Source organism: Pollachius pollachius (genome assembly GCF_949987615.1).
Source record: "Pollachius pollachius genome assembly, chromosome: 2".
NCBI lineage: Eukaryota > Metazoa > Chordata > Actinopteri > Gadiformes > Gadidae > Pollachius > Pollachius pollachius.
In genome coordinates, this window is record NC_136935.1 from 22,924,814 (window position 1) to 22,945,750 (window position 20,937).

At 42.7% G+C, this 20,937-nt stretch overlaps 2 protein-coding genes across 5 annotated transcripts in view; one reads left to right on the forward strand and one right to left on the reverse strand.

The window, feature by feature from the left end:
* Window positions 1-4,463, forward strand: part of LOC307071290 (acetylcholine receptor subunit alpha-like) — a gene marked incomplete at both ends in the record, with an annotated part of 44,216 nt that extends 39,753 nt beyond the window's left edge. The window contains 5 exons of the mRNA XM_079730275.1: window positions 1,247-1,484; window positions 2,872-3,095; window positions 3,266-3,380; window positions 3,550-3,674; window positions 4,335-4,463. Coding sequence (XP_079586401.1) covers window positions 1,247-1,484; window positions 2,872-3,095; window positions 3,266-3,380; window positions 3,550-3,674; window positions 4,335-4,463 — 831 coding nt within the window. The remainder of the gene's footprint in view (window positions 1-1,246; window positions 1,485-2,871; window positions 3,096-3,265; window positions 3,381-3,549; window positions 3,675-4,334) is intronic.
* Window positions 4,464-5,208: 745 nt separating this feature from the next.
* lnpk (lunapark, ER junction formation factor) overlaps window positions 5,209-20,937 on the reverse strand; it is a 52,734-nt gene continuing 37,005 nt past the window's right edge. Inside the window, exons 11-17 of one of the 4 annotated variants that reach the window (XR_013811615.1) lie at window positions 19,440-19,532; window positions 19,035-19,140; window positions 18,735-18,805; window positions 16,187-16,357; window positions 11,750-11,842; window positions 7,408-7,686; window positions 5,209-7,001 (exon numbers count right to left, since the gene is read on the reverse strand). Coding sequence is in view for 3 of the 4 variants with exons in the window: in XM_079730100.1 (XP_079586226.1) it covers window positions 7,490-7,686; window positions 11,750-11,842; window positions 16,187-16,357; window positions 18,735-18,805; window positions 19,035-19,140; window positions 19,440-19,532 (731 nt within the window). In the remaining variant the exon portion in view is untranslated. Of the gene's footprint in view, window positions 7,687-11,749; window positions 11,843-16,186; window positions 16,358-18,734; window positions 18,806-19,034; window positions 19,141-19,439; window positions 19,533-20,937 lie in introns of all 4 variants that reach the window. The other 3 variants (XM_079730100.1, XM_079730099.1, XM_079730101.1) reach the window with 3 other exon arrangements.

Consider the following 20,937-nt stretch of genomic DNA (forward strand, 5'->3'; position numbering starts at 1 on the left):
ACTCCCTGCCTCTGCGATTAAACCCTTGCAGCGCATCCAGAATGCGGCAGCGCGCCTCGTGTTCAACCTACCAAAGTTCTCACATGTAACCCCCCTCTTCCGAGACCTCCACTGGCTCCCTGTAATAGCTCGCATCAGATTCAAGATGATGGTACTGGCATACAAGGCAGTCGATGGAACTGCCCCTGCCTACCTCCAAGCATTAGTAAAGCCACACACCCCAGCTCGATCCCTCCGCTCAACTACCTCAGCTGGACGTCTGGTACCGCCATCGCTAAGAGCAAGCAAAGATCGATCAGCAAAGTCACAACTTTTCTCTGTTTTGGGACCTCAGTGGTGGAACGAGCTCCCTACAGATGTCAGGACCGCAGAGTCGCTCACCAGCTTCCGCAAAAGACTCAAAACTCACCTGTTCAGAGTTCATCTCGACTCACCACCATTGAATGTTGTACGTCCTGGCACTTGTACATTGCACTTATTCAAGGTACTTAATTGTGTAGCATTTACAGTAGCTGCTATCGCTGCTTTACACGGGGAATGGGTTAGCCTAGCGATTGTAATACTTGCACTTGGTTCTATGAACGTCTTTACTGTACCGACAGCGATATATTGTTTCACTTCTTATGACAAATGTACTTATTGTAACAAATGCACTTATTGTAAGTCGCTTTGGATAAAAGCGTCTGCTAAATGCCCTAAATGTAAATGTAAATGACCCACGTGTGACCTAACATGGTATTTGTGTAGCCGTAGTACATTTGAACTATCATGAGATGAAAACTATACAAACTTGAGATGAAAACTATACAACGGCAACACTAACATCAAAATAGTGATAAATACTTTCAAGGTAATTCAAAATACAAAGAATACATACCAACGATGCTATGTAAAGCACAAGATTTTGACGGATTTGATTAAATTGTTCTGGATTGAACAGATTTGAACAAAACGCTGAACCAGCTAGACGCGAGTTTACTTCCTGGAGTCAAGCGATAGGCTGATTAGAACCATGCGCCTTAAAGTGAACATGTCCTGAATAGAAACGCATAGGAAATGCCTATTCCTGGAACACATAATTATGTAAAGCTGACAAAATATAAAGCATTTATTTTTTACTTGTAACATTAAACTTCTTACTCATAACAAAACAGCTTTTTCCATGTCTGTTCTTGAAGCCCTGTCTGAAAGGCTATAACAAATACAAAGTTATCATCTGGCCTTTCATCGCTATCTTCTTCTTCAGGAAAGTGACAGGCCAGACCTGAGCAACTTCATGGAGTCAGGGGAGTGGGTTCTGAAGGACTACCGTGGCTGGAAGCACTGGGTGTACTACACCTGCTGCCCCAACAGCCCCTTCCTGGACATCACCTACCACTTCCTCATGCTGCGCCTGCCGCTCTACTTCATCGTCAACGTCATCATCCCCTGCATGCTGTTCTCCTTCCTCACCGGCCTAGTCTTCTACCTGCCCACTGACTCAGGTAGGTGGTCTTCAACCTGCTGCCCACTGACTCAGGTAGGAAGGTCTTCTACCCACAGACTCAGGTAGGGAGGTCTTCTACCTACGGACTCAGGTAGAGAGGTCTTCTACCCCCAGACTTAGTTAGGGAGGTCTTCTACAAACAGACTCAGGTAGGGAGGTCTTCTATTCACAGACTAAGGTAGAGAGGTCTTCTACCCACAAACTCAGGTATTGAGGTCTTCTACCTGCTGCCCACAGATTCAGGTAGTGAGGTCTTCTCCAACAGACTCAGGTAGAGAGGTCTTCTACATGCTGCCCACTGACTCAGGTAGAGAGGTCTTCTCCAACAGACTCAGGTAGAGAGGTCATCTACCCCCAGACTCAGGTAGGGAGGTCTTCTACCCACAGACTGAGGTAGAGAAGTCTTCTACCTGCTGCTCATTGACTCAGGTAGGGAGGTCTTCTCCCACAGACTCAGTTAGGAAGGTCTTCTAGCCACAGACTCAGGTAGGGAGGTCTTCTACCTGCCCAGACGCAGGTTGTCTCGGCCGTTCTTCATTTGGGCGGTGGGTACAGAAGATGAGGTCAGCTTGACTTGGTTCCAAAGATTTCAAGCACTCGCGACTTCAAAAAAAAAAGTTTTATTTTATTGTTTAAATTTATTTTAACATACAAAAATGAACCAAACTGTCTTCTAAATCAAGAAAATGGTACTGGAGAACTAAAAAACCTGTATAATTAATATATGCAGTCGAAAGACTTTTTTAAACTACCACCTCTTTCCCTTGACATTTCGTGTCTGACAAACACGCACCTGGCCTTATATTACCTGGGTGGTGCCAAGCCTGCACACCAACACCTACAGGTTAAATGCAATAAATACATTTCCAGCCTGCACTTTTGCTGCAATTACATGTGACTATCTTTTCCACATGGACTATTCCCACATCTTGGCGAGGACATTGTATTTTCATAAATAATAAAATAATAAAAAGTAAGACCCAAAGAAAGTAAAGCAGAAAATCAATATCCCCAATTAAACGTCTGCGACACAGGTAGAACAACCTCAGTGCCTCTTATCATGTGGGGTCTGAAGTAGGCATTTAGTATTAGTCCATCTCGGTGCTCCTCTCTCTCATCGTGTTCTGGTGACTCTCTCTCTCTCAGGGGAGAAGATGACCCTTTCCATCTCATTGCTTCTCTCTCACTGTGTTCTGGTGACTCTCTCTCTCTCTCATCTTGTTCTGGTGACTGTCTCTCTCTCAGGGGAGAAGATGAACCTGTCCATCTCGGTGCTGCTCTCCCTCACTGTGTTCTGGTGACTCTCTCTCTCTCTCAGGGGAGATGACCCTGTCCATATCGGTGCTGCTCTCTCACGTGTTCTGGTGAATCTGTCTCTCTCTAAGGGGAGAAGATGACCCTGTCTATCTCGGTACTGCTCTCTCTCACCGTGTTCCTACTGGTCATCGTGGAGCTCATCCCGTCCACGTCCAGCGCCGTGCCACTAATCGGAAAGTACATGCTCTTCACCATGGTGTTTGTCATCTCCTCCATCATCGTCACAGTTATCGTGATCAACACCCACCACCGCTCGCCCAGCACCCACACCATGCCCCACTGGGTCCGCAAGGTACAGCTGGGAAATGGGCACATACAGCACAACATGTACCCCCCACACAAATAAACCCAGATACACACAAAAATAACCCAGATACACATCCCACACACAGATAAACCCACATCTTGTCTGCTACTCTTTCTCTTAACCCTCTGTATATGATTGTGCGCTCTCTCTCTCAGGTGTTCATTCAAACCATCCCCAACATGATGTTCTTCTCCACCATGAAGAGACCGAGCCAGGAGATCTGCCAGAAAAGGCTCTTCCCCATCGAGATGGACATCTCTGACATCTCAGGTCTACACCAAACACAACACCCACACACACAGTTTGTAAATGAAACTCTGATTCTGATGTTGAAACACACGTTTGCCATGTAAACATGCTAACACACACAGGTGCTATGCTACAAGTGTAAGCAGACTCCGTAGTCCGCTATAACCTTTGACCCTTTTCCTGTTTGAAGGGAAGCCCACCCCGACCAACGTGCCCCTGAACTCCCCAATCACCAAGAACCCTGAAGTGCGCAGCGCCATCGAGGGCGTGAGCTACATCGCAGAGACCATGAAGTCAGACGAGGAGGCCAACAACGTGAGTCCATACTGCCTCTTCAGTCAGCCATACGTATCCAGTATTGTTAGCACAAAGGTCAAAATGTTAAAATGGAAATTTATGGAGTGTTCATAAATTAATTTGTCATTTTGAAATGTTGCACCAGAGTGCAGCACTGAGCGGTTGCAGGTCACATGAGATGAGGTGACAGTGAGTTAATTTTTTCACGCTTCCGGATATGCACTTTGTTTGAGGTATGTAAATGGGTGAGACAAAGGCCCAAACAAACTAAACTGGGTGCACATCAATGTAAAGATGACTGCATAGATGCTATTGGTTTTCAACTTTACAACCTGCTGGAAACACCTGGCAAGCTTCGAACAAAAAAATCGTGAAATCTTGAAAATAAACAAAATAAGTTGTCAAAGGAATCGTCCTATGTTGTGCTCTATGCCATTTTCGTCAAGTATTAATAATCCTCTGATCAATGCAGAGTAGATACTGTTATAGCGTTAGACTGGAGCACTAGGTATTGGACAGTGATCCCTAATGTGTACAATACTAACAGAACTGAGGATTATCCAGAAGAACCTTGTATTAATGACCAGATGGGTTGTATATCCACATTGCTCAGAATCAGTGGTCTTGCATGTGTCGAGGCGTGGCCTGTTGTTGACCCTGAGTCCCCAACCCCTCCAGGCGGCCGAGGAGTGGAAGTTCGTTGCCATGGTGCTGGACCACATCCTGCTGTGCGTGTTCATGGCTGTGTGCATCATCGGCACGCTTGGGGTGTTCGCTGGACGGCTCATCGAGCTCAACACGCTGTAGTGAGCATGCCTCCTCTGAAGGCAGAGTGGTCCACCTGCATATGGAGCCCAATACACAGAGAAGGACTCCTTCTGAGTCTGCAGTTCACCTTTTCATAATACACATCTTTTTGTGTATGATGCAGTTCATTTTGCTGATTATTAATTCCAGGTCATGAAGACCCAAACATATTCAAAGACTTGGACTTAGCTAAGACAAGCAAGCATTAGGGGGACCTGGTTAGACATACCAATACGTCTTCCCATATGGATGATATGACATTTATATCTGCTTCATTAATCACCAGCACTAAGTCAAATGACTTAGTGTTATTCTGGCATATCATATGATTATATTATTGGATTGTTTTCTACTTGTTTACACATTGTTGACACATTGAGGCATGGTTTGATTGAGTTTCCCGGCCTATAAAAATCTATAAAAAACATGAATGGGTGGAACTATAGTCTGTTAAATCCCCATGTGTCCGTACCCTTTTTATGTGCCTGTATTTTCCTGTTTGTATGCATCTCATAAAAACAGTATATACTGTACTGTATAAAAATAAGTTCCAATAACTAAAGTAATGTGTAAATCCCATAGTATGTGCTTTCCTTCAGATTGATGACCTGATAACCAGCACTCCCATGGCAGTAGTCGCACCCCCCACGCAGAGGCCCCTAGTACCCTCAAGATGATACCATTACAAAACGCACATCCCCACAAGGGCTACAGCAATAACCAATAACAAAATCATGACACTATATCAATTGCAATGTTTCCAAAGTGTATTTGATGGCAAACACAGTAAATCCAGAAATGGTAAAATACTGAACCTGCAAAAGCAGTCATATGCTTGAAAACCTTATTCAACAGACATGGCATTTGAGAGCTTAAAAAGCAATGATGTGATATTGAATTGAACCAGCATTTTAATAAATAATTAGTCCAACATTGCCATCAGGGTTAAATCGACTGTAATCTGCTTTACATTAGCGCTAAGATAATATACAACGTAAACACATATCATAGCAGCCAAGGCACACGGAGGGACTGCAAAAGGTGCCAACCAAAACAACCAGAACAACAATGGTTATCTGGAAGAATATCTATATGCTAAAACAGTGACTGTTAAAATGTTAAAAAGGCTCAAGTAATGCTTGCTAACAAACCTTGTAGAAAGTGTCACCCAACCCTCTCACACCAGGACTGGTTTCAGTGGCAGACTATTTACATGCAGGAATCCTGGGTGCATGTAGCCTAGAGTAAATTGTACTTTAGAGTAAAATCACCTAGAATAGCTAGAATAGGACTCATTTCTTAATAAATTAAATACAATTTTCAGAAAGTGTCTGAAAACAATGTACAAGTAGGATGAAGATCAGCCGGCTTCTGAAGACCTAAACTGTCTGGTTTGGATAAAGCAGTTTAATTAGCTCAAAAGAAACCCCTTAATCAACTTATTTCAGATGAAAAGTAGGTACTGGAGTTACACTGTGGATATGGATGATCTTAGTGTCTATCGCCAAATACATACACAAAGTTTTTAAAACACAGGATAAGATGTACATATGGATTGACGTTATATTATGTTGACAAGACCATAACAGGATCCTACATTCTGATTATGGGAGAAATAAATACAGAAAAAAACAGCACACATTTTAGTATTCAGTATTCAGTCAATGTGTCATGCATGTTCATTTCTGTGAGTCACACAGGAATAAGTCCAAACTAGTGGTATTTACCTCTCTGATTATTTTTATCAGTTGAACATGGCCACCTGGTTAACAGAGGGTTTTGTTGGAGCCTTTGGTAGACAGGATGGAGACCGTTCTAGTCATGACTCCTAGCTCATAAACCAATATCCTCCTTATGGTGACATTATAGGTATCGCCCTCAGACACAATGTGAGGATTTAATTAAGATTGCAATAAATATAGTGTTTAAGATCCAAATAAAGTGAGACAATGATTACATAATTCTACTTTGCAGTTATTTTAAATTATTGTTAAGGTAAGCCCATGCTATAGTCAACATATCAAATATCTTAAAACTAATCAGAAATCAGAACAATATTCCAGAATTTGCTACATATTCTAACCATTTCTATACTCTATACAAATAGCATAAATACAATAAATAATTCCTAATATGCGTGGTACCCCAACGGCAGCCCCTACTAGTACCCCCTTAAACCCCAAATAGTGGTCAATTATCCAACAAAGAATTCCAATCCGATGATGACTTCAGGCCTGGTCAACATGTTTACTGAAACATGGTAGCATTACTCTGCGTTTAAAGTGACTGAAAACAAAGCTTTGAAAAAGTGTGCTGTGCATTCATATATTGTTGTTTCACTCATAGTGCACGTGCCAAAACATACAAACAATGGTAGACTACAGTTGTGTTTAGTTGAGTTGAATCCCATGGTAGCATGGCCTTCATCATGTGTTGGACTGGCACCTTAAGAAGAAGCCCTCTGAGACATGCTCCTCAGGTCGTATGTCTGATCAGCACCTTCTCTTCTAGAAGGAGAGATTGTCCTAGAAGGAATCCCTTTAAAAACAGACAGAGAAATACCTTTGCAAGATTGTGTTGACAAGGCCTCAATTTATAAGGGAAATAGAGTTGCACCATTGCAGGAGATAATACATTATATACTGACGTTGTAATATGGCCAATCAAAATCCTTGTTTTTCCTATAGTTGGCTATGTTGCATTCTATATTTTGATCAATTCTAAGAGCTATAAAACCACGTTCTGATGGGCAGAAACCACCTTAGCCTAAACCATAGTTACCACAGTTTCTTGGCCGACTCCCTAGCAGTCATCTAGATATGTGCTATGAAGAACTTAACTGGCATTTGTTATTTGAGGAGAAGTCTGTAGCCAATATGAAGCCAATGATATATTATACGTGAACATGGCTGGATAGAAGGGAACTAAAGAATATTAGCATTACCCACAATAATTGTCATCATCAACGCCTCAACAGATTGCCTGTCTTTCACAACCTGGGAGAAGAGGGGTTCATCCTCAGAGTCTCACTGCAGATCTGACGCATGTACTTCTGCTTCTTGGCCTTCACTAGGAGCCTCCTCCAATCCAGCTTCTTCCATTGGTTCTTCAGCATGCTGCTGCTCCTCCTCCTCCTCCTCTTTCTGCTGCAGGGACTCCTCTGATTGGCTGTTGTCCACCACCTGCCTGCAAGACTCCTCCACTTCCCCTACCTCCCTCTCGTCTGAGGCAAGACAGAAAGACAGAGAGGTGAAGAAACAAACGAGAAGCAGAGGATGGGAACGCGGTAACAGGAGAAAATGAGTTTGATGAAGAGACGGAAACAAGAGCATCAACTGAATTAAATACGCCTTAAAGATGAACCAAACACAAATAAACCCGTGTCCAGGGCAAGCAATATTCTAATCTAATGATCATCAGGATTACGGATGCCAGGAATACCCAAAATCTGAATGGGAAACACGTTCTGCCAGAAGCCTGCTATAGTTTTCATCAATGTACACATATCAAAAGTCAGTTGAACCTGTATTATGTTATAGTCCATGTTTAATCAGTTAAACCAGGGTTTATACAGAAATTCTTAAGATGAATTTACTACCTTTTTAATACCTTCACCATATTTTTTAATACCAGCATGACTTCCAGAGGTGTCTTGCTTCGCCCTGAAGGGTATTATTTTCAATAATGACCGGTGACGTTCTATACATTATTACACTGCTCCTTGCCAAAACAGCAGAGAAATAGTCCGCCAAAGACGTTGACGTCGCTTAGAAATCGGACACGCTGGGGTTGATAAATTACCGTACTACTTACGGAGTGACAAGAAAGACGGTAATCAGGCAAAATAAAACCACATTCCTTGACAGCGGTCAAGTTCGGTATGCATAAAAGTACAGACTGACCAATTGCGAAATACTGCAGCTGCTGATGCCATCTCTCTTAAGTTATAAAGGTAGCCGCACCCACCCCAAACCAATCAGAGTAAGTGTATGTATGTCGATTATAGCGGACTACACCACCTCTTCTATTCTGCATGGAATTATATTCCGATCAGAGAATTGTATTACGATTGAGCTGTTCTTCCACTTCCAATCGGATCAGAAGTGTCGATGTAAACACGGCTGTCTACCGGTCACACCAGTCTCACGGTAACGTCAAAATACATACCGTAGCGCAAATTCACACCAGTGTACTTTCTATAGAGGGATTATCAGTCTGCGTCACTCCCCGCTCAACGAGCATGTCATATGCAGAAAGAGACGAGAGCGACAACAGCCGCAATCATGTCTTGATGTGCGTGTTGTGTGTGTTGGTTGCACAAACCGTTTTATTAAGACTGATCCCATTTATTCTACTTCTTGATTGCTAACATTATAAAACAATTCAAATACTTTAATATTTATGCTTTTTCTTATTCGTATTGCATGCTTATTAAATGTATACTCTGTTTGAGGTCATCTCCCTCTAAAAGTAGTCCCCTTTAATTACGATCGATCAAACATGTTTTTGACACCTCGAAGGGCATTATCCCGCTTATACCATGGTCACTGGCCAAAGAAAAGAAATTAAGATCATTCATTTATATTTTCATGCGTTTTACAATCCAAATATAAAGTTTTTCACATAAATAGGATTGACCATAGCTACGACTTGGCAATGGGAGGTATTTTAGTCAGCTGAGCTATGAGCCAGAGAGCTAACGTTATGGATTGTACATATTTATAATTCGAAATTCGTCCTAGCCTTTATACCACAGATATTCTAGGGTCTATAACATATAACCGCGTTGTCTGATTAGTTTAATTCATTTTTCACCATTTACCAGCTCTCGTTTTGAAGAATAATCACCGCTCCATTAGTTTCAATGGGAATCGCGACGGTCTATAATTTCAACATAAAGTGTACATATTTATAATTTGAAGTTCGTCCCCGCCTTTATACAACAGATACTATAGGGTCTTTAGCATATAACCGCATTTTCTGATTACAGTTTAATGTAACAGTAAGCTGACAACATCGCTAATAAACACCACAACTGCAAATTAACCGCACAGAGATAACCATGGCAACCGGTCAAACAAATGTTCTTTTTGCGATCATTCTGCGCGCACATCCGCCGTGTTGATAAACAAATAATCCCCCTATATGTTTATACCGTACAAGTATTTAAATATCGACTCCTCCAGCCAGAGGTCCGAAAATGTGCATTTCCCTTTATTGTCTTTCAATTGATTAACAGAAGCGAACTCGTGAAGGGGTTTGGCAGCAAGCCAGCCGGGTATATCCCGTTTGTTTCAGCGCACGCACCGCGTGACATCATTGATATCACTCAGGTCCTACTTGCAACATAAAAATAAATCCACGCAAATTTAAGTAATTTTAGGAGATAGGCCTGCACGTAAATTACACAAATTGAAAAACTCATAGGCCTTGTTGGAAATGTAATACCTCGTCAGATGACGTTTATTACTTTTTAATACTTTTTAATGGCCTTAATTTGGGCTAATTTCATTTACTACCTTTTAATACCTTTTAAAAGGTATTAAAAGGTACAAAAAACAACCCCGCGGAAACCCTGTAAACCTGTATTATAAAGTCTATAGGCATTTTTAAAATGCCAATCCGGAAAGGTCGCGGCTTGGCACACCCTGCAGGCAATGTCTCGCCTTAACCAGGCAATGTCTTGCTTGGTTAAAACCTAGGGGGTATATTCCACCTTCGTCAAGGAGCCGGCTTTCTTGGTTCATTGGAGTAGGCGGGACTACACACGGAGAGTAGACCTCTTTAGAATAATTTGCATATTCCAAATACATTTTTGATTATTTTGGTCTTCTTTATTTTTCTGCCCACATGTTTTTTAACCAAGACGAAAGCCTTGTAAGGAAAGTTTCCAAGTCCCGCCCCTGGTACCGCGATGCCGTCAATTTGCATTTACATGAAAATTAACACCCCAAATGTGTAGGGTTCAAGAGGAGAAATTGGTGTGCGAAATCAAGCCGGTATATTACCTCGGCCAATGTGTAAAAACAACGATTTTCAATCAGAGAAACCTGTATTATAGTGTCTATGTTTAGCCAGTTCAACTAATCTTCCCATAGGTCATGCATGGCCCTGCCTGATTGGTTGACCTTAGAGTCAGGCTTTCCCTCACCATCGTGTACGCTCGTGTCCCTGAGGTCGTGTTTTTTTGTGTTTGATTTGGCTTTAATAATGCAGAGTCAAATAAGTTCATTCGGACATGAAGAGATCAGAAGATGGAATTTGAGAGTGAATCTGTTGACATTGATCCAGTAAAAGTGAGAGGCAGAAGATTAAACAGCTGATGCAGGCTCCGCATCCCAAGAGAGGGACACGCATCCATTGAACTCCCTGCAGTTCTCCCTCCTCTCAAAGCCAGAAAACACCTAACGCTGGCACATTCAAATCCCGATGGGTTATAAATAGTTATACACACCATCCATGTTAGACATTAATAGTCAGACACTAAGGAAAGAAACACTGAAATCATTGCGACACTACGGACGATAGTCCTGCCAGGTAAAGAGCCATAATAATTAATTAAATGTCTTTTCCAATTGGTTGGATACGAATGAAGGGATAATTCACAGAGCTGAGCCCAGGGGAAAAACGACTACATGACGACGCTTGTGGTTTGTACATCTCTCTCCTACCTCAGCATTGACCTGACGACCTACGCTCTGGTCAGTTCTAACTCTCTCCTACCACAGTATTGACCTGACGACCTTTGTTCTGACAACCTTTGACCTGACGACCTACGTTCTATTCAGTCATAACTCTCTCCTACCACAGTATCGACCCGACGACCTTTGATCTGATGCCCTTTGACCTGACAACCTACACTCTGTTCAGTTATAACTCTCTCCTAGCGCAGCATTTACCTGACGACCTTTAACCTGACGACCTTTGACCTGACGACTTTTGACCTGACGACCTACACTCTGTTCAGTTATAACTCTCCTACTGCAGCATTGCCCTGATGAACTTTGACCTACGCTTTGTTAAGTTAAGTGGACTCTTCTCATAGCTTATTTTAATATTAAGGACTAAATGCCATTCAGACAGTAAAATCGCACCAGATGTTGCCCCTGATTGACCCAGGGAAAGAGACGGTGTGTTAGTGTGCATCAGGGACCATCTATAACGTTACATAATCTACAGCAGAGCAGGACTCCACAAGGTGGGGTGGGGAATTAGCTTAAGCAATTGAGATTGAATGAAAATCAGAGAAGAGAAGGAGAGAAGAGAAGGAGAGGAGAGAGGGGAACCTGGATTCTGCAGGGGCTGTGCCAGTGGGTGCTCTGGGGGCTGCTGGCTCTGGATAAAGCTGTGGACAGAGGTCCATGGAGTCGGGGCGCTAGCTAGAGGCAGAATCACACCATTAAAGATGAACTGAACTGAAATAATCAACATCGATAACGTGTTAGTTATGACCATTATAAAAAAAAATGACACAAAAAAAAACTATACAGCTTTTTTTTAGCAACAAAAGATAATGCGTCTTTTAGTATTAGAGCGCCGATGACGTTACTGGCATGGTAGGACTAGGTCGTTGCTGTAGACACGCGAACGTCTACACACTCCACGGCGGAAAATAGTGATTTTAATATGGCTGGTTACGCTTTTGAGCCTGTGAGGGACATGCCTGTAGTGTCCGACTGCCACCCGGTGGAGAGGGATCAATTTCAGGCTCCAGCTCCACCTTCGGATCGTGTGGGTGTGACTGTTGTGCCTGTGGGTGCTGCCGGAGCATGGACACTGCCATTGAATCAGTCTGCTGCCGAGAGGTCCCGGTCAACCTTGAACATCTAATCGTGGGATTAGGCTGCATAACCATGCATAGGGCATTTCGGATGCTGTGCAGCGAGAGAGAGGTTTTGAAAGTGGCCATGCTCTCTCACTGGAGCGCCTCATAAATAGCAACCAAGTAATGCGGCGAAAACAATCTTTCCCCCTCCCTTTTTCTTTGATGTGTTTTGACGGACTCATTGCGGAAACGCAACAAGCTGTACAAACGCTGTAGTACCTACATATTCAAGGCGCTGGTTCTCCACAAAAAAAAGTGGAGCGCATCAAGCCTGCGCACATCCAGCCTGCACGCTGTATAAAAACATTCAAGTTGAGGAGGAGATAGTAGTTGTTTAATCTTTTAGATTGAGTAGAAATACTTTTTAATGTACAGTTAGGAATTAAATTGACCATGGGGCTGTATTTAAAGCTACAAAAATAATACAAAAAAGCCCTGTAACTTTCAACCCAACTCTAACGTCGCTTTAGGCGTCCACACGAATCCTAACACGAAACCGCATAAGTCCGGTTTTATGTGAAACCACCCTGGGACCATGGACCTATTTAAAGAACATGGTTTATTATCAGCCTAATAACATGGTTATTAAAGACATGGTTTCACAAAAAAATCGGCTCCGGGTAGCAGGGACCTGAAAGACATGTTAGATGCACTTTGGGAGATACACCCGCGGATCAGCATAGATGCGAGGCGGATTCACAAGTGTCATGTTTACTTTAGGTGGATGTTGGAGGTTTACTTTCTGGTGGATGTTGATGGATATTGCACAGATACATCTTACTATGAAACTACTTCTTCGCGTTTAACTCCCTCTGCATCAGCAATCGGCTAGTCGGCAAACATCAGGGTGAGTAGAAAGGGACATTTGTTGAACTTCTGTTTACAGACCCGCCATGGTTTAATTAGCAGCTTGGAAACATAGATCTGTGATATCATCAGAGTAATAGTTAATACACTTTATGGTCGGAGTGCTAGCTTGTGGAGATTGACATGACAGGGGCTATCGGAGGGTAAGTCAGTTTTAAGGCTGCCAGCCATGTATTAAGGGCTGGTTTCCTATTCAAAGGTAGCCTGTGGAAAAGTATGATTACCTCAGCTGCCATGGCCCTATATAATTCATTACTGCAGCCAGGAGCAATGCAATAAGATGATCCTCCTGTAGACCTGGTTGTTTGCTTTTCCGTAGCCATTTCAGCGAGCCTCAGAGCCTGACTCATTGCCTGCTATGGCTGCTAGAGCCACAGTGTAGGAGTAGGTTACCATGCCAGTGACGAAGCTGATTGTTGAAATCCAACATGGCGGCGCCCTGTAACACTTTCACCGTACAATTTAATCCCTTTTAGCAAGTTCAGCCATTTTTTGTATTGTACCAATGAGACGGCAGACAATACATCTGTTATATCAACTAAATTTCAGTTCAGTTCATCTTTAAAGGCTGAACTCAAAGGTTCAGCAATGATGATGCCGGTGTTACACCGAATTCTGCGACCCACCGAAAAGTGTGACCCCAGGGGGCGCTGTTGCATATTTTTTGCAATATGCACGAGTTTGAAGCGTAGACAGGCATGACAAAATCATAAATAAAACATTAGATCTCCCCCAACCAATTACCTTTTTATTAAAGGTGCTTAATAAATACATTTATTTTGATTTGATTAGCATTTTACAGACCCATACAATGATAGGGCGTTTAGTACGGTCCTTCACCGTTGCTTCTTTACCCATAAAAAGCTACAGTCAGTGTTAAATTACGCTGATTTATCTTTGAGCATTTCCTATTATAGGCTACTGTGTAAAACGCTGTTTAGAATTAATGTTAGTATCAACAAAAGAAGGACCCACCTGTGGGGGGAGATCTTATGTTTTATTTATGTTTTTGTTATAATGCAAAGGTGCATGTTGCAGAAAATGTGCAACAGCGCCCCCTGGGGTCACACTTTTCGGTGGGTTGCAGAATTCGGTGTAACACCGGCACTTTGACTTCCCCATTACATTTGAATGATGAAGAGCCTATACAGATATACTACTTAGATACGTTGGTCATTCTAAATCCAGCCAAACACAACGATAAATTCAATGTCTCTTAAAGCTAGGATAGGCTCGTTTTTTAAAAAGCTTTTTTTTGTCATGTTTGGTGAAGCTGCCCCCTCATCTCACCAGCAATCAATACATCCAAAAAACAGGTACCTGTGGCAGGCCTTGTAATGCACGACAGGCCTTTGGTAATGCCTGAGACAGGCCTGTGGTAACGCCTGAGACAGGCCTGTGGTAACGCCTGAGACAGGCCTGTGGTAACGCCTGAGACAGGCCTGTGGTACCGCCTGAAACAGGCCTGTGGTAATGCTTGAGATAGACCTGTACTAACGCCTGAGACAGGCATGTAGTAACGCCGGAATCAGGCCTGTAGTAACACCTGAAACAGGCCTATGGTAAGGCCTGAGACAGGCATGTAGTAACGCCTGAGACAGGCTTGTAGTTACGCCTGAGACAGGCCTGTAGGAAAGCCTTTAGTAACGCCTGAGACAGGCCTGTAGTAACGCCTGAGACAGGCCTGTAGTGACGCCTGAGACAAGCCTGTGGTAACGCCTGAGACAGTACATACACAACACAACGATAAATTCAATGTGTTTTAAAGCTAGGATAGGTTCATTTTTTAAAAAGCTTTTTTTTTGTCATGCTTGGTGAAGCTGTCCCCTCATCTTGCCAGCAATCAATTAATCCACAAATCAGGTACCTGTGGCTGTGGCAGGCCTGTACTAACGCCTAAGACAGGCCTGTAGTAACGCCTGAGACAGGCCTGTGGTAACGCCTGAGACAGGCCTGTACTCACGCCTGAGACAGGCCTGTGGTAACGCCTGAGACAGGCCTGTGGTAACGCCTGTATTAACCCCTGAGTCAGGCCTGGAGTAATTGCTGAATCAGTCCTGTGGTAACGCCTGAGACAGGCCTGTCATAACGCCTGAGACAGGCCTGTGGTAACGCCTGTAGTAACGCCTGAGACAGGCCTGTAGTGACGCTTGAGACAGGCCTGTAGTGATGCCTGACAAAGGCCTTTAGTGACGCCTGACAAAGGCCTTTAGTGACGCCTGACAAAAGCCTGTAGTAATGGCTGTACTAACGCCTGATACAGGCCTGTACTAACACCCGACAAAGGCCTGTAGTGACGCCTGACAAAGGCCTGTAGTTAATTTAACTGGTCCTGAGTAAGTTAGTGTAGCTAACCATGAGCATGGACAGAATCAGGTTTTGTTTAATAATGTGCATATTCCACCTCAAATGTGCTCATAAATACTAAAACAGTCCAATTATTCTGTATATGCATTGTATGGACTGAATACAAATGTATTCATCAAGTTCTGTGACATCTTAGCCAGCAGTGGGGAGGGGGGGTTGTTAAGAATAAAAGGAGAATGAGGCAAACCCAGCAAACAGGTGCAGACTGCAGAGCTATACATCACTACATCTCTACTTGTGCCTTGATGCCTCATGTTAAAGAAGATCTTCTAAAATGTTGCATACGTTATAAAATGTTATGATTGTACAACTAATGAAAGTTAGGTGTACAATTAGATCATCCTATTCACAATAGTGAAGTAAAGTCAAAACCAAAACAAAGGCAACATATTGGCATAGTATGTTCCATTTTGACACAAAGGAGCAGCTCCAAGTAAGACAAGACAATTCCATTAAAGGGGCCATAGCCATAAAGAAAATGCGTGATCAAAAATAGATTGATCTCCTAGTTGATCTGTCAATCTCACATCTAGAGATACACTCCTAGTTGGGACAAGAAAAAACCTATTGAAAATGTCACGACTAATCAATCTCGGGTGTAGGAAAACAAGGGCTCTTTAAAGCCTAAAATTAAGCAGCCTGCTGTGGTTTCATGTGTCAGTACCTCCAGACGGGGCGGCACTCTCCTCTGTTTCTGAGCCGGAATGAGGCACCGGCCCTGGGGAAGGGGACTCGGCCCTCAGCCTCCTCTCGAAGCTGAACTCTGGAAGCCTGGGGGCCTGGGGGCGCGTCTTGCGGGCCGGGTTCATGAAGTAACAATACGCACAACGGAAAGCTGAACATGGAGGAGGAATGTGAACAAGACAATTAACAAAGCAAAAGATCAGCTTAGTCACACACATCTACTCCAGAGCTAATATGGATCTAGCTGCCATGTGCTAGTGTGCCCAGTGGCTCATGCCAGCCAACGAGTAAGTTACCAAACAGACTTACCTTAGGCAGCTCATTTTTTATTTACATTTTGTTTTACCCACAGAGATTTCCTGAACAGAATCAATGCAGAACTCACAAATCAGGATTACAGATGCCAGGAATACCAAAAACCTGAATTGGATACACGTTCTGGAAGGAGAGGAGTACTGCTTTTGGTAACACTTTGTGGTGACAAAAGCCTTATTTAGTTTCTATCGATGTACACATGTAACTCAGTTTAACCTAGTTTATGTTAACTCAGTTTAACCTGTATTATAAAGTCTATGTTAACTCAGTTTATCCTGTATTATATATTCTATCATTAATCAGTTTAACCTGTATTATAAAGTCTATGTTAACTCAGTTTATCCTGTATTATATATTCTATCATTAATCAGTTTAACCTGTATTATATAGTCTATGTTAAGTCAGTTTAACCTGTATTATACAGTCTATGTTAATTCAGTTTAACCTGTATTATACAGTCTATGATAATTGTCTATGTTAATTCAGTTTAACCTAAATTATATAGTCTATGTATAATCAGCTTAACATATCTTTTATAGTCCACGTGCTGACTGGCCACGCTTTTTTTTTACCTGCTTGTAACTTGTAAACACTTGTTGTTGTGTAGATAACAGTGTTATCTACACAATGAATAATTGCATAGATAACTGTTGTCGTTACCTGTGCACTTATCACAGTTCGTGTGGGTTGGTGGTTAGCATACAATGTTGCGGGAAACACAGTAATGGGTACGGTAACGTCATACAGTTACATTTATATTATGATTGTCTTACCCATGGAAAACAGCACTAGAATACCTCAGACAAAATTATCTTCAGCTGTTAACACAGCTTTAATACATTTACTCATCCTTGAACAAGAGTTCTGCCCATCACATTGGTTTTCACTGTCAAATGGGGAGAAGACAACAATTCCACCGTCTTCAAACTCAAATTCTTATCATGTTGATTGAGACCCCTACCAGCAGAAATGATATAGTATACCTTCAACGACTAAGTAGCCATGGCTTAACGACATGTACAAATAATATAAAACATGTCAATAACCTTCACTGGGGGTCAAGCAGTGAAGCTGCGAGACAACCTATTGTTTTCGTACGTTTTCTTATTGGGTGTCAAGCAGCGAAGCTGCGAGACAACCTATTGTTTTTGTACGTTTGCTTATTGGGTGTCAAGCAGCGAAGCTGCGAGACAACCTATTGTTTTTGTACGTTTTCTTCTTATTATTATGCTGCCATGGGAGTCTATGGCAGCCCATAGAACGCCTTGGTGAAAAGTTGTGAAATTTGGCACACTGATTCAGGACAGTTACATGATCCCATGAAGCAAATTTGGGGTCGCTAGCCCATGAGTTCTAGCGCCACCAACAGGTCAAAGTTGGACATGCATTCATGTTTATAACTTTTGACCCATTCATCCAATATTCACAAACAAGGTTTCATTGGAATCCTTGGGCCAAGCCGAGTTCAACGCACCCTGTCGTCATTTTGCGCCATGATAGATTTTCCGCCATCTTGGTTTATGTCAAAAACATTCAAAATACATCTCCTATCACAAATTTTGTCCAATCATCTCGAAACTTGGCACACATGATCTTCAGGCCATGCTTGATAGAAAACATCGAAAGATTTTTCAAATTCAAAACCGTTTGGCCGCTACAGCCAATCAAATACGACCGCGAAGCTGCCAAATCTGAAGTTAGCCAATATCTCAGCAGCCCTTTTACATATCATAACCAAACTTAGTACATGACATCATCACCCATGACATCATCATGGAGACACTTGATGAATTTGGTGACCTTGTACCTCAGGGGGACGTCAAACAGGAAGTGAGCTCATTTCTCTGCAAGGCCTTCATGCATCCAAACCAAACTTGGCTCATAGTCTTATGACCCTATCCTGATGATGCCCAAATAATTGGGCATCATCAACGCCTAGGGGGGCGTTGTTAGCAGCAAGTCTATTCCGGCCCTTACAAAGCAAAGTCAATGTATTTTCATTGTGATAACCATTTGCCAATATCATCAGGTAGCCACCTAACCGATTACGTCTGTCCAGCAAAATTAGCTTATTGAGTCCCATTCTGCTTGACCCCCACATTGCTGCTCGCAGCTATATTTAACAGTTGATCTCGCATGGATCACATGAGAAATAAAGCGGAACGTGTCTGTATATGGAGATAGTACAGTGAGTAAAAAATGTTTTTTGTTACCTATATATTCAAACTCCTCTTTCAGAGCCATCCCATTGTGAGAAAAACACTGCTGGCAGATGAGGGCATATCTAGAAACACACAAAGACAATGGGTTAGGATTATTTAAACCATCCTGTCTTAAGCCCTCATTCAGCTCTTTAAATGTTGCTGGATTGGAATATGAATCTTCTTAGATTTCCCCAACTATCAGTGGGTTTCAAAACAATGCAACCAAATGAGTGCATTACCAAGGTAGTAACTTGCCTGGTTGATTGTATATTTAGTGAATGTAAAGCAGCGTTACTCCCTGATGCTCACCTGTTCTGGGGGCCGTCTCCCACCAGGTACTCTATGACGCGGTCCACCGTGCCTCGCTCTCTGGGCAGGACAGGCCTGGCTAACGGAGGCCCAGGAGGGTGCATGCCTGGGGAAGACCGGGTCACTGACACACCAATCTCTAATATTCTTACAAATCTCTATGTCTACACTTAGTTCATCTTGAGTCCTATGGCTACTACCCAGCACCCTGCAGTTGTTTTATGTGGCTAGCAGCACCACACCAAATTTTATTGTATGCCTCGATTGTTCTCAGCCTTATCCCCTTTGCATAAAACAATTAGCTAAATAAAGTAAATGTTGACATATTCTGTACTGTTGTTATTTTTTTTTTTTTTAAATGGTACAAGCCAGCTCTCTGGTCGGATAGCTGGACTGGAAGCCTACCTTCACCTGGGATGGGAGAGCAGGGTGTTCGGTGTATGGCCCCCAGGTGGACAGGGGTTGACAGAGCAGATCTCTCAGGGGGACCCCCTGGAGCTGAGAGAGGGACCAGGGAGGAAACACAGACAAAACAACCCTTTCTGCGTTACTCTTCTGTAAGACAGCTGAATGTAAGACAGCTTACATTCACAGAGAAAAACCTAAAGTAACATAACCTACTAAAACTCACCCATATTCACAAACAAGACCAAAGGAGCCACAGAAAGGGGGGCGGGGAGAGAGTACATTGAGAACGTTGAGAGTCGGGGACGGATCATGTGTGTCCAAGGTCGGGGTGTTTGGAAAAGAGTTGGGACAGTGGGGGAGGGTGAACTGACTTGTGGAAAGATTCCCGAATTTGGTTCCCCTGTATCTGTACCACCCAACCTGGTATCACGCGATTTTGTTGATACCAGATTCCTATTGAATCGTGTCCCAGAGCATGATTGTCCGACTTTTTTCGTGCTACACAGAATGAAATGTAAACCAATGCACTATGAATAGGAGCATTTCTCTGACTTTTTTGTGCTAGACAGAACGAAATGTAAACCCATGCAGTTTGAATGGGTGCATTTCTCAGACGAGAGAGAGCGAGCGAGCGAGAGAGAAGGGCTTCAGAAGGGGTGTGCGCAGACAGTACAGCGGACCCTCTAGTTATATATGTGTCAATATTTCCGATTTTTAAAGCAGGCCTCCTCAACAACTGAAACAAATTTTTCATGCTCCACAGAACAAAATGTAAACCAATACATTTTGAATGGGAGCGTTGCTCAGACCATTTTCGTGCTCCACGGAACGAAACGAGAGACAGAGAGAAAGAGAGAGATGGAGGCATCAGAAGAGGTGTGCGCAGACAGTATAGTGCAGTGTTTCCCAAACCTTTTTTCTGGGGACTCATTTTTTTTAAACTACAAACCATCGCAACTCAATTCACAATAGGCCTTATCTATAAAATCGTGAGAAGAACAAATTTGTACATGAATGAACATTCCTGAACGTTTTTACTGCCAATTCCACATCCCCTTAAATATTAACTGAAATCAGCCATTTCGAAGAGATAAACGACAACTTTGTTGTGATATATATTTTTTATCTATATATATATATCTATATGTGTTTTTTTTTATTTATTTGGCGACTAGATTCAAATCTCCCGCGACCCATTCTTTCGGAAAGACTGGTATATAGTGCACCCTTTAGTTATATATATGTCAAGATTTCAGATTTTTGCAGACCTCCTCAAAAACTGAAACACACTTTTCGTGCTCCACAGAACGAAATGTAAACCAATACACTTTGAATGGGAGCGTTTCGGACAATTTTCGTGCTCCACAGAACGAACGAGAGAGAGAAAGAGAGAGAGAGAGAGAGAGAGAGGCTTCAGAAGGGGTGTGCGCAGGTAATACAGTGCACCCTATACTTATGTATGTGCCAAAACAACAAATGCATCAAAGGGTAAATG